Here is a 14279-nt window from a genome sequence, read left to right on the forward strand (position 1 = left end):
CACTTACCTTAGCATATATATAAAAATTAAAAACACAAAAATACCGAACTCCGAGCAAAATTCAAAAAGGAAAATCAAAAGTCAAGAGGCAAAATCAAAAGTCCAAACACATCAAACGAATGGATAACAACTGTCATATTCCTGACAGGCATTTTCTGGACTTATTATTTTTCAAGACTTGCATAATGTGCATTTGCTGTGCTTTGTTGTTAGAAAAAAGAAATGTTATATTGAACTTTTATGTTTAAAGCTATGTCATAAACTAAGTGTTACGCTTTATTTTTTGGGGAAAATGCCGACGTCGCAAATGATTTAAGTAATTTGAAGACGTTACGTTTATGGACTCAGCTTTGTGCACGCCGTTACAGTACTCTGATATCATATCAGCGAGTAGATATTTATTTAGTTGTTTCTATCGCAAATATGAGAATTGAAATCATTAACTTTGTAGGAAAAAAGTAAAATAATAAAAGTTCCGAACGCGGAGGAAAATTCAAAACGGAAAGTCCGTAATCAAATGGTAAATCAAAAGCTGATACACATTAAACATTTTACTGACCTGGTACATGCATTTTCTTATGTAGATAATAGTGGATTAAACCTGGTTTTATAGATAGCTAAACCTGTCACTATTAGAACAGTCGCATAAAATTATATCATTTAGGAACAACGATTTTTGAACAAAACAAACAGACATAATAGGTACTTCAGTCAACAATATAGCGGTACAGCAATCACAATTGTGTTATAACCTTAATGACTACAAAACAAACACCTACGCTGACCTATGGTTGTTAATTTATGTGTCATTTTGATCTCTTGTGGAGAATTGTCTCATTGGCAATCATACCACATTTTCCCTTTGATAAATATGGAACAAAGAAATACAGAAAGACATATAGACAAAGCACATTAGCAAAATTGAAAGCTAAGAATACAGAAATTTACTATCTAACAATAGCACAAAGACGGACCAACGACAAATGAATATCACCAAAATATAGACTAAACAGTAAGAGAAATATTTATAAAGACAAATAAATGAATATTATAACACGTTATTAAGATGGCAAACAACGTCAGTACCTTGAATTCATTCTTCAAGACCACTGTGTATTATTTTTAAAAGTTGATACGTAATAATACCAACACGTTCTTGGTACCTACCGATGAACTATCTTTTGGAAAAAGGAATATAAGTTCTTTGACATATCCCTTGATCATAAAGTTTCTACTCAGACATACGTTTCAATATCAATGTGAAATTTAAAGCCTTACTGTTTCGAATTTTCTCTTCGGAACAATTCTCAGTTCACTGTAAGTTCAAGATCAAACATCAATGATTAATTTGTCATTGATTGATACGTTTAAACATTTTTTGAACCAACAGTTTACTTGACCGGTAAATTCCAACGATAAATGCCTAGAACTTGGTATGCGTATTGTACATTTTTTATAAACCATAACGCAGAGGGTAACATTCATTTTGTTTTTCAAATTGATTGTTTAATCTATTTCATTGTTACGCCTTTCACCAATTTTTGTTCATACAATGATCACATTCAATTCATGATAGCAGACAGTAGTATAAGAAAATTCTAGTTTAGACAAAAGCTTGTATAAAAACACCAATATAGAAAAAGTAATCCAGAGATGAATGCATCGTTTGTTAATTTCATTGGAGTAACGAATTGTTGACCAAAGGACATTTTGTTTGAAGTGCAGATATTCATATTAAAAAATGTGCGCTTCATCAACAATTTTACAACCTTCTAAAATCAAAAAAACTGCATACTATTTTAATTATTACATTAGTATACAACAACCATGAAAATAAGAGTCATGTCCAGTAATTCGTTTGTTTGCCTATGTATTGTTGTAACGTTGTCATAGGTTTTACGTTCTGTCATGAATTTGAGCACGGATTTTATTTGAAAATAAATCTAATCTTTGAATGCCCCTGAGTTGTTTTCAGTCGATGAATATTATTGATTTTATGGAACATACCTGTAATGTAATTATGTTTGTGTAAAGAGGGACCGTTAATAAATGATGATGATAATAAAACATTACCTTGGCACCTTGTCCTCCCACTACTAAGATCATGATGATAGATCTGAGTTAAATTATAGAACGAAATCAAAGTTACATGATATATATTTATACATGTATATATATTTTGAGATTACCTTTCCAAAGAGAATGTGAGCTTTTGCCATCACGGCGTCGGACATAGTCGTTGTCCGTAAGATGTTAACTGTTTCAAGCATCTTTCCCCCTCAAACTACTGTATCGATAACAACCTAACGTTTAATTTTCAATTTCATTAAAAAAAAAAAAGGGGTATAAAGTAAAATCACAAAAAAACTGAACTCAGAGGAAAATCAATTTGGAAAGTCCATAATCACATGGCAAAATCAAACAACAAAACGCATCAAAAACGAATGGACAATAACTGTCATATTCCAGACTTGGTACAGGCATTTTCAAATGTAGAAAATGGTGGATTAAACCTGGTTCTATAGCGCTAACCCTCTCACTTTAATAACAGTCTCATAAAATTCCGATACATTTACATGATGCGTTAAATTAACAGTCACAATTAATAAAATAGTCAAAATATGGGTACATCAGTCATCATCGTATAACAATTTTAAAAGGAACAATTTAACAGGTAAAGTGCAGTTTTGAGGTAAATCGCAAAAACTAAAGCATTCTAACAGTTCATTGTTGGGTTGCAACTTAATTGGTAATTCTAAGGAAAAATTGCACTTTGTTTGTTATAATCTTGAATACTGATATAGATAAGATAAGCTGAAAAGCAAAAACATTCTGCAAAGTAAGATATAAAATTACTGAATATGACCAAACTTTACAATAAGGGCCTGAAGGAATTGTTGCCCTTTAAAGACAATTTAATAAAGTATGTTTATCACGTTTTCTTACTCTAAACAATCTGTTATTTGACTCCATTGGCACTTAATACTTTTAGATTTATATTACTTATTTTGAAAGTGTTGCATGTTCCGTCATCCTGAAACAATCCGTTATTTGACTCCATTGGCACTTAATACTTTTAGATTTATATTACTTATTTTGAAAGTGTTGCATGTTCCGTCATCCTGAAGCTATATATAGTCATGTTTCTCATGTTTAAATTGTATTTTGAGCAAAAATCCGGACTTGGAAAATTAAAATCGGATGAATCTTGGTTTTCCGAAAGGATGGGCTTCCTTTCTATGTCTTACACAGGGAGTTCATATGCCTTAAACTTGCAAAAAGAGTGCAAGCATGCAGGCATATAACTACCGATCGTTATTATTATTGAAATACACATAGGAAACAACTACTTCCAGTTTTTGGTCCATTTGAAGTAAAAAATCGGAAATAAATGTGAAATTCCGTATGTTTGGTCCAAATGACCTTCTGTAGACAGCTGAACCGAGATCAGATTCATACCCACCTAATAACTGTTGGGGTCAACTCTCCATGCAGGCTACAGCTTGATACCTTTATCAGGATTTCTGGGTTTTCAGGGTCAAGATAAAGGACGAAAACTCGTCAAAAGTTACGCTTTCTGCAACTAATGATCAAGTTTGGGACAAATTTTGATCTGAATGATACACAACAACAAATATGTGTTATTTATTTTACCCTGTAAAAATTTTAGTGTACCATTCCAACGAAGTATTAAGATATAGATTTTTGTTTGGTTACTGTGTATTCATTTATTATCGTTGGTACAAATTTTCGTGGATATTTGATTTACAAAAAATGGTATTCCGCGAGTAATAATAAATCCAAAGTAAATAGTTATCAAAAGTACCAGGATTATAAGTGTGTTATTAACTTTTGAATATTCGACCTGACAACCAACCACACAATAATTAGTTATCAAAAGTACCATTATTACAATTAAGTCGATAATCTATGACCAGGTGTAATCAATACACCTGGTTAATAATCAATGACCAGATGAAACTCGACGTATTTTTTGTACTTTTGTTGCTTAGTTAATTGGGGTTTTAGTGACATTTTTTCCAGGTTGTTTTAATTCATATAAATTTTTGTTTTTATAAACGTCACCTTTAGTTAATCCAATTACATTTTATACATATTATAGATACATTAATAACTTAAAGGTTGTAATTATTGCACGTCTTCATGAAGTGATGACGTCAGGATGATATGCTCGGCGGAAGGTTATTCCGCTACTTGAACGCTCCAAGTTCAAACAATATTAAATCGAGATGGATTTTTGAGGTAGGTTATGTTTTAGTTTCTATTTTATTGCTTTCTTATTATATTTATGGATTTCAGCAAGTCTGCATGGTGGGCTGAGCATTACCTAACTAACAAATTCAAGGCTTGCATGAAATATTCTTAATTAGAAAATAGCTCTTTATATATCGACAACGTGGTTTACGCAAAAATTACTAGGAACTATTAATACCAGACCACATTCAGGTTTTAACCAAATAAATTCAGATGAGAAGAACAAAGAATTGTTATAGATCAACAGCTGAATGACAAAAACTGAAAACTAATAATTTCTTGTATCTGAAGCGTTTTTCTGGATCTACCTTCACCAGGAACGCTCAATGCCAACTTTGCCTGAGGAAGCCGACACCTTAGTTCCTTAAAATAATTCTAAAATTTAAAAATCGAAAGATAGGTTAAAACTTGCCCTTTGGCTTGATGTGTAATTCGGATATCTTTTATTTTAATATCTTTTATTTTAAATTTCATTCGAACACGTTTTTATTACGGAAAATTATTCGCATGACTTCCCTCCGAAAGCAACTTTATTGAGGGAATTGAACCTGCTAGGGAGTTTGACTTACCATAAAACGAAGAGTTAACTCCCTTGAAACTGTATCACATCCCCTTGAGTTTACCAAAGGTCCAAAACTACTTTAAATGATAAGAAACCTCAAATTAAAAAATAGAGATGCATATGTTTCTTTTTAACTCAATGGATAGTTTTCCTTATAAAACTTATGTACATATACGTTTTTCTGAAGAACATTCTTAAAGGAGTAGGTCTGGTAAGGGCCGATTTTGGCCTCAAATTTCAGTTTTAATCTAAAGAAAGATTTTGGACACTTTTTAAACACTTAAGTGTCTATTTCAATTGATTCAGTTCGTGTATGTTAAAGATTTTGACTGATTTAGTCATTAAAAACGCTCCGATTCAAGCAAAAATATGAAAAATCTACCAAATATGCCATAAAACGTCACTTTTCAGATGTTTTTGTCAAAAATGAAAGTGGCCGCATCCGTGTTCATCCTCAACCTTTAAATATGTTATGTATTATCATCAAATACAACTAAGATTTCAAGATCATGAATGAACACGAATGCGGCCACTTTCAATTAAGGCGGAAACCGTCTAAAATTTAGCTTAAATGCTAAAATTGTTAAGATTTCAGTAATTTAGCATGACTTCATGATGCCAGTACCCGATATATGTGCATTGTATATAGTCAAAGACAGCCCATATTTATGATGCTGAAGCATTCTACTTTCCAGTAAATAGCTAAAAGATTACATTTTCACAATTTTGTAAAACTGCTATATTTTGGGGCCAAAAAGGGGTCTTACTAAACCTACTCCTTTGTTCATATTTAGAAGAAATTTACTTTATTTTAATTGCTTGCTTCCAGGAAGCAATTCCCCGACATATTTTCTGTATGCACAGTGACATCAGTGTGACCCATCTCGTAGAAATCCGGTGATCATAATACGCACGGATGTCCTTCAAGTAGACTATTATATCTGATTGTACATGTTAAACACGTGCTCAATATCCATGCTTTTTGTTGATAGATGACAAATAGGTGACAATCGTATTTTCACAACAACACTGACCGATTGAAAAGAAATGATTTTACGAAATTTATGCGAAAAAATGATAAAATCGTGCACAGAAGACTAAGTTTCTGATGTTTGTATGCACTAGTTCAAGAATTGAAATGCCTTTATTTTTTTCCTGACACTCGTTTCATATGACTTTAAATGAGATCGCTTATTGTAAAAACAAGCCAATTGAAACTATCATTTCAAATCCTGTTTAAACGTTATTATACATGGAAAATGACGTTTTATCTTAATCGATGAAAAAAATAAAGAGTCAAAATCGTGTTATTAAAATTGTGGCCAAATTCCTTATAAAAGATATTACTTTTTTAAAATTAATAAACGCACACCTACATTAAACAGTTATGTGTGAAAAAGTTTAAAACATCCATTTAGATAAAACTAATCAAAATCATTGTTCTTCCTTATTGGGACATTTTAATACTTCTAATTATTTATAACCATTGCTATTTATTTTTAAAAATCGAATATTATACAAATTAGTTCATGCTAACAGTTTTATATATTCTAGCAAGAAATGATGCATCGAGTAATATACTGGTATATAACTTTCCTTAAAATTTCATTATTCTTAGAAAGTAATAAAACTCCAATTTTTCAATTAGACATATTTTTTATTTTCGTTCCTTGTATTATAAATGAAATTATTGAGGATTTCTATCAGATATACAAATATATCGAGTTTTTAGAAGAAAAATAATCAACACCCTGACTTCTGGGAAATCACTAGATCTCCATACAACATGATCAAAATCATAAACTTATTCCCTGAGCAGAAGTTACCTTTAATAAGTCAGGTGCGGACATATTACGTTGCCATAAATGGTTGATTTAACCTACGTACATTCCAAATATTAAATAAAAGGGGAACTAAAGCAAGCCTCTATCTCGAAGTTTGAAACAGAGCAGTGAACATCTCTAAAGCTGTAAGTATTAGTTTAAGATCACATTGTTTTGTATACAATACTTCATTGCATGTCAGTGTAAAAAAGGGAAACAATTTATATTTTAAACATATATGAGAGTGAATGAAAACGGTGTTTGAGTTCGTCAATATTAGTATTTCTTTGAAGTTGGAACAGGATTAGTGTTTCCTGCTATACAGACATTAACAACCATGTGAATCCATACACAAACAGACAGCACAACCGTTAAATTTACAGATAAGACTACAATATATATACTGACATCTTAAGATCAAAGATCGTGAACATATGTCGCTATTGAGGTAAGACATTACCACATCGTGTCCGTCAACCAATTCGTGATGGTAACCGTTCAAGGTATTTATTGTCTATTGCAGCCATCTTCTTTTTAACAGATATATGAAGATCTGGTATGAGTGAAAATTAGATAACTCTCTATCCAAGTGACAATTTATAAAAGTAAACAGTATAGGTCAAGATACGACCTTCAACACAGAGCATTGGCTCATACTGAGCAGCAGGTTTAGTCTGCTTGAGAAGTTTTTAAGAAAGGGGCAAATATCTAAATGAGATAGGAAATTGGAAGTTGTCATTGGAAAAGAGGAAATCAAATATTTTTTTGTCAAAGATTCTTGTTGGAATCCGTTTATCTGTGTCACTATCGTTAACAAAATCAAGGAAGATTTGACGCAAATATTCTACTTTGGCAATATCATAGATATCAGCTTCAATGGGATATATAAGCACTCACTAAACGTGGATAAGGTTAGTTAAAAGGTTAAAATGCAAGGGTTATTGAAAGTCCAAATCTTCTTGGTCTTCCTACGAAGCTGACCAAACTTTAACGAAAAAAGCGAAAAATTATTAATGGATTTGTATCTGTTTGATAACAGCTCAGCCCTTGGAATTATTATAGGAAATGAGTTTGTGTCTGTAACAATTCTAATTCGATTACTTTTTCCATTTTATTGATTTATACTACTTTTAAAAAAATGGTTAAACGCCGGAATTAATTGTGGTGTTAATTGTACTGGTATTTTAAATATATGTTTTGAGTATTTTGTAATATACAAGTGTACATTTCTAACATATGCTATGTACACCATTATGATTTATGTTTATCGTTACGGGTTTCTGTGTCACAGAAAGCCATGATTTTTTTCTCGAATATTTAATGCCTCAATCTTTTCGCTTTTCATCGCTTTCCCCAATTAAGATTTGATAAAAAATATGCAACGTCCATCTACAACACGACGGTTGTCACACGTGAAGCAGGATCTTACAACCGTTCCGATGCACCCCAGGTCGTCCATGGGGTTTAGGTGGGATTCGTGCTGCTCATTTTATATTAATTATTGTTTTTTTTACTGTGTATCATTTATACGATTGGTGTGAATTTCTACATGCACGTATTTTGATTTTCCTGTGTATTATACATCCAGTAATAAAATAAATCTGTACCTAAAGAATATGTTCATGTTGCTATATATGTAGCTTTATTTGGCACAACTTTTCGGAATTTCGAGTCATCTATACTCTTCAAATTCGTAAAGTATTTGATCTTATTACTTTTTTTTCTATTTGGGGCCACTAAAGAGTCTTTTGCAAGCGAAATGCTAATGAATTTTAATCCTGGTATATATGATAAGTTTATCGTTACACATACCACTTATTATCTGTGTTTTTGTTTTGCTGTTATTTCAGATCAAAAGATGAATGGCTTATTTTTTTTTTTATATTCTATATTCATATACTTTCTAACCAGATCGTTTTCCTGTTCACGAATTATCATAGCAATTACGGATAACTTGGTTTACATTTTTTTGGAGCAAATTTGATAAGTTGTTATTGATACAGTTGTGTTACCAGTTCCTTCAGGGAGAAGTACAAAACTAATTAAAAAGACGACTGTATTATTTAATAACACATGTATTCTACCAGGTCAAGCGGGTGATAATTGTATTGCGTACATAGCACTGTTTCTAAATACTGTCAAATCATTCATTGACAAAAAAAAGTCAATTTATTCCCCGTCTAATACTGATTAAGATGAGTTCTTTTATTTTAAAATATCTTACACTTAATATAACTTCTTAAGGTAAAATGTTTCAAAATAAAAATTTGTTAAGAAAAGTAAAAATAAATTAAAACAAATAAGAACTCAAAGTAAAATTTAAATAGCGAAGTTCCTTAGCAAATGGCAATATCAAAAGCTAAAACACATCAAACGAATGGAAAACAACTGTCATATTTCTTACTCGTACATGCCTTTCTTGTGTAGAAAATATAGATTAAACTTGGTCGTAAAGTTCACTAAACCTCTCACTTGTATGAAACTAAGGTTCTTTCTCCAACTTTCAGGCAAAACGTTGACCTTTGATTAACTTTCGGTTATTATTTTAAACCCATTTTGTTCATCAAGCTCCGAAAGTATCTATTTTTGGCTATCGTATTGTTGATTTTGTTTGCTTGAAAGTGATCTTCGGTAAGCTTCAACTCAAAAAGTTTTTATTTTTATATTTTAATATCATTTGGACTTCAGATAATTCATATTTTGTTGAATTCGCTTCTACTTATGTCAATAGCTATTCTAACGTTGATTCTCTAATTTATATGATGAGCTTTAGGGTCTTAATGTATTTACAGATTCGTCAGTTCGATGCACCTTTTACAAAAATAGTATGAATAATTTCGGATACGCTATGTTAATTCACCTTTTTGGTGGGATTCATAATTCCCAATCATCTGTTTTCTGAATTGTTTTTTTGACCGTTGTTTATCTTTAAGATGTTTCCGTTTGGGCATGATGCTGTCTGTTTTTTTATAATTACACCATTATCAACACAATTCTATTTTAATATTTTTGTAACAAATAAAAACTGCATCAAATAACACCAGCACAAACTTAATCAATATTCTATATTCAACTGTTCGAAATTTACCAGTGACGTCTCTTTTTGGGGCGTTGATACATTCTTGTGACACACAGTTCATAATTTCTTTTCTGCTGTACTTGCGGACTGTTCTCAATTAATTTTAGATGGTTGTTGCTATTTTGTGGGCGAAGGGCGACATTTTTATATGTTCTATTATGTTGTTTATTTGTGTTATTCTCTGTTCTGAGTGTTTTGTTTTTTGGACCGTTGTTTGTCTTTAAGATGTTTCCGTTTGGGCATGATGATGTCTGTTTCTAATAATTACACCATTATCAAAACAATTTTATATTCAACTGTTTAAAATATACCAGTGACGTCTCTTTTTGTGGCGTTGATACATTCTTGTGACACACAGTTTATAATTCTATTTTGCTGTACTTGTGTACTGTCCTTAATTAATTTTAGGTGGCCGGCATGTTAATATGTTCTATTATTTTGTTTAGATGTGTTTTTCTCTGTCATGAGTGTTCTTGCAGTTATCTGTACTGTATTCGTGGCAGGTGATATTGTTATTTAAGAGGTATGTTTAACAATGGCATATAAGCGGGAGGTTTTTCATATTGTGGTTTTTATCAATAAGTCCTTGTCTATGCATGTTGGCGCTTGTTTTTGTTACATTTAATTGTTTTTTATTGCTTATAATTGGTGTGTTTCCCTCGGTTTTGGTTTGTGAACAGGATTTGTTTCAGTTAAATATATTGATGACTATTGAACAGCGGTATACTACTATTACCTTTATCTCTCCTAGATAAATATTTTTTTTACAACATTTGCTTTTTTGTTTTAATAATTTTTCTTTCTAATTTTGGTAGTTTTTGTTTTCATCGTTTAAACGAGCCAAGCAACACAAAAAACGAAGCGCATTTCACTATTTCATATAGTTCAATGTTTCTCTTGTTTTTAATATCTTGAAATTGAAAATCCGTAAATTTGAATTTTGCTTTATTGTGTAATTTAAAGAAAATGTGACTTCCTTTTTATGTCTTACCATTTTCACCCGTCGTCAACGGTCGTCATCTATTCAATATAAATTTCTTCTTTTATTAAATATTATTCAAGGTAGAACATTTAGTCCCGAAAACATGGGTGGTTTTCTTTTCATTGCCATGACCTGATTTGCACAGTAAGAGATACATGTAGACTTTAAGTGACAAAAAACAACGTTTCTTATCAGCAAAGATATATTTATTTCAACTTCTATTTTCTGAAATCATCACAATGCAAATGACTATTACTAATCAAATTATTCACCTGTTGGATCATGATAGTTTGAAGATGTAAAGAAAAAAAAAATGGCAATAAAACCAACATTACGTGATTTTGTAAAAGGTCGTCATGATTTCACCAGTAGACTTATTAACAGCAACGTAAAGTTGGAGATTTTAATCAGCTAATCTTTTTTTGATCAATTCCTACTGGGTAGTAACATAATGTGCAATTCCCAATTTATTTCAAATTCAATATCACATTGCTATAATAAGAAGGAAGATACACAACTTTATTATCCAATCATGAGAAGATAATAATAGCAATTGTGCTTCAATACTGATGATTTTTTTCTCTGACGTCGTACGTTCGTTTAAAGACTTAATGTTGTATAAAAACGATTGGCTGAAAGAACTTATTAATTTAGATTTAAATAGAATAGAGACAAAAATAATGTGACATCCAAAAAATCATAGGACGAAACTGAACACGCCTTGGCATAAAACGGAAGACCAAAACAAAACCCCGAAATTGACCACATTATTAGTAATAAATCATGCAAAAAATTGCTAGGTTTTCTAGTGGCCTATAAAAGTGATCACGTCATCAATACTGTTCTGTTATTATTATCAACCAACTTCCATAGGTCTATTCAAAATCAAATGCAAACAATAACAACTTGTTAGCTTTAAATGTGTTGTAAGGAATTAATTTCAATCGTTCATTAACCATTTAATCGTCTGTTGAAACCGTTTAGACTTGTTTCTCACCACCGTGTTGTTTGTATAAAGGGACACAACTCACCCATACTTACCTAATATGGAATATACACGGTCTCCACCCGGTTGCTCTTAACCAATCATAATAGCAGAAATGTATAGGAGGTAAGATAAATTAGATAATCGGGTTTTCTCCATATTGATATAAAATTTGATGTTGATCGATTTAGAGCGACATAAGAATAAAATAAAACGGCTGATAATTTTTTCCTCGTTTTTTCCTGGTCTCTTGATATTGTCTTCTCACACATAGTGTCATCGCTAATAACTTCTACTCGGACATTTTAACGTCATATCTGAACAGAGAAAGTGAAGTACGAAAAAAAAACCAAGTTTCTAAAAAGTGGTAAAAACACCAAAAATAAACCTACCAGTCAATTAACGTCGTGTTTGTAATGCTTCAAACTCTTTACGCAAAGAACACAGATATCATCATCAATTAGATGGTTAAAATCTAATTTGTATATGCAATTTAGGAATTTATTATAAAGTATTGATTCAATAGCAAGAACTCGATATAAAAAATATGTTTCATATCAGCTTTATCGAAAATCATATCAATAAAAAATGCACACAACTTGTCCTTCAAATCTTTTACTGAAAAGGAGTTATATGTCAAATTCATGTTCATTGATATAATCAAAGTTCTAATATTTGATTTAATATGTATCAAATCACATATTTAAATTTCAAAAGAGACAAAAGAAAAAAATATAGACTCTTCATATAATGTAGGTATCAGCATTTCGTTGATATTTAAAAGAAGGCGCCATCTTATTATCCTTCGAGATGACCACCACAGACGACTGACGGTCACACAACCCGATTCCAACAATATATGGACAGACAATCACGTAAATCGTCAATGCAATCGTAAAATTACGATTTTCGTTTTTCGATCTGTTTAATTTCAAGTTATTGTACATCCTGGATTTGCTTGAATGAATATTTTTCGTTTGTCAGATCAGTAAATGAAATGGTAATTCCTGGTATCGTTTTTGTTTCACTTTTCAATGTTGAAATTCTATTCTTTTCCACTAAACGAACATATTTACCTCAGTCTGAGCACATAAGAACCCAATCTTTTTTAAGGGTCAACGAAAAGATTGCCTTTTCAGTGCATGTGTAAACAATATTTTATTGTGAATGAACAAAAGATTATCAATACTTATAATTAATTACTTCAATCCGTTTTTCTCTACACAAGAAGTTTAGAAAACAACAAATGAAGAGTTTTGGGAACCAAGACCAAGAGAATATTAATATATTAAAGCAATTATTTTCGTGATATATATATATTCATAAAACAGACCATTCAAACTATATCTTATACATCATGCTATTGACTGATTGACTGATTTATGTTTTATATTTTATTCAGACAATGAAATATACAACGATTCTGATCTCATTGGCAGTCCTTTCTCTTCACATTTCCTGTATACATGGCTGGTTTTTTGAAAGCCCAGAACACCCGACAAGACGAGAGGACGAGGTATGTATAATATAAGTACATATATATCATTTATATATATTAAGAAATATAAGGTTTGGTATTATCTCCAATTAAAAAACTATCTTACCCAGTACAAATAAATCAGAATTAAGCACCTCTGGGTAAACGAGTGTCTTTCGACAATGAGTAAAACCCATACTGTATCTGAGGACAGTCAAGATAGAAATAAAATTGAGAATGAAAATGGGGAATGTATCAAAGAGACAACATACATATTCAAGTTTTTAGACTTTATCCAATAAATGAACATTTCCAATCTTTGATAGTAACAAATATCAAAAGAGAGAGTCGTAATATTGAAAAACAACGAAGTGACGAACAACAATAAAAAACAATACAAGGAATATATTAAGTTGGGAACCTCGAACCCTATCACAATCCTACTGTCGTGTATCTAAGAAAAAAATATCTTTTGAATCGTAAACTTTCTGACCACATGTTTGTCTTAATTCTGGGACATAAACTGAACATCGATATACTATATTATTTATGCATGTAAGATCGTAATATAATTGTTTTGTACTTTCAGTTAACAGATATTGCTGAGGTAAATCCAGAAGATCTAGATGATATGCAGTTATTTTTAACCTATAAACCTTACTTTTTGGAATACGCCAGACAGCAAATGTTAAGGAAGAGAAATCAACCATCAAAACGATCACTGCCAATCATGTTGCGACAACGGAAAGAAAAATAAGAAGTTTGACTTCAATACCAAAAAAACTGAACCATCTGTACAAATTATTTTTGCATATAATAAGCCCCATTTTCATAATAAAAATAACAAATTAACATATAAATGTATTTAAGTCTCAAGCAGACAGGTACTAAAAACGGTAATCTTAATTGTTTATTTTTATACTAAAGGACCTATTTTCAATGTAGGTTATGCACCCTTCATTTTACGACGCGTATGATACCTTTTTATACCATGTATAATGTTTGCAATTTGTCAAGGTTTGAGCTAAAGCCAATGTTTCTGCAATATGATCAACAGCTGACTCGCATTTCAGTTTATTGAAAAAATGAGTCGATG

The 14279-nt window shown here is 31.2% G+C and overlaps 1 protein-coding gene across 2 annotated transcripts; it reads left to right on the forward strand.

The window, feature by feature from the left end:
• Window positions 1–4153: 4153 nt before the first annotated feature.
• On the forward strand, window positions 4154–14107 carry LOC134723207 (uncharacterized). 2 transcript variants are annotated; one of them, XM_063586833.1, is made up of 3 exons: window positions 4154–4263; window positions 13109–13222; window positions 13773–14107. In XM_063586833.1, exons 1-3 carry the CDS (start codon window positions 4189–4191, stop codon window positions 13938–13940), a joined length of 357 nt encoding a protein of 118 aa, XP_063442903.1. In that variant the 5' UTR covers window positions 4154–4188; the 3' UTR covers window positions 13941–14107. The 2 variants fall into 2 exon arrangements, 1 of the variants encoding a protein (XP_063442903.1); XR_010108012.1 differs by lacking the exon at window positions 4154–4263 and adding an exon at window positions 6670–6806.
• The last annotated feature ends 172 nt before the right edge of the window (window positions 14108–14279 follow it).

The sequence above is a fragment of the Mytilus trossulus genome, chromosome 6, assembly GCF_036588685.1.
Source record: "Mytilus trossulus isolate FHL-02 chromosome 6, PNRI_Mtr1.1.1.hap1, whole genome shotgun sequence".
Lineage (NCBI taxonomy): Eukaryota > Metazoa > Mollusca > Bivalvia > Mytilida > Mytilidae > Mytilus > Mytilus trossulus.

Coding starts and splice junctions, on each gene's coding strand:
- LOC134723207 (XM_063586833.1), top strand. CDS start 4,189: ATGCTCGGCGGAAGGTTATTCCGCTACTTGAACGCTCCAAGTTCAAAC. Junction 4,264..13,108: donor AATCGAGATGGATTTTTGAG/GTAGGTTATGTT, acceptor TATTTTATTCAG/ACAATGAAATATACAACGAT. Junction 13,223..13,772: donor CGACAAGACGAGAGGACGAG/GTATGTATAATA, acceptor TTGTACTTTCAG/TTAACAGATATTGCTGAGGT.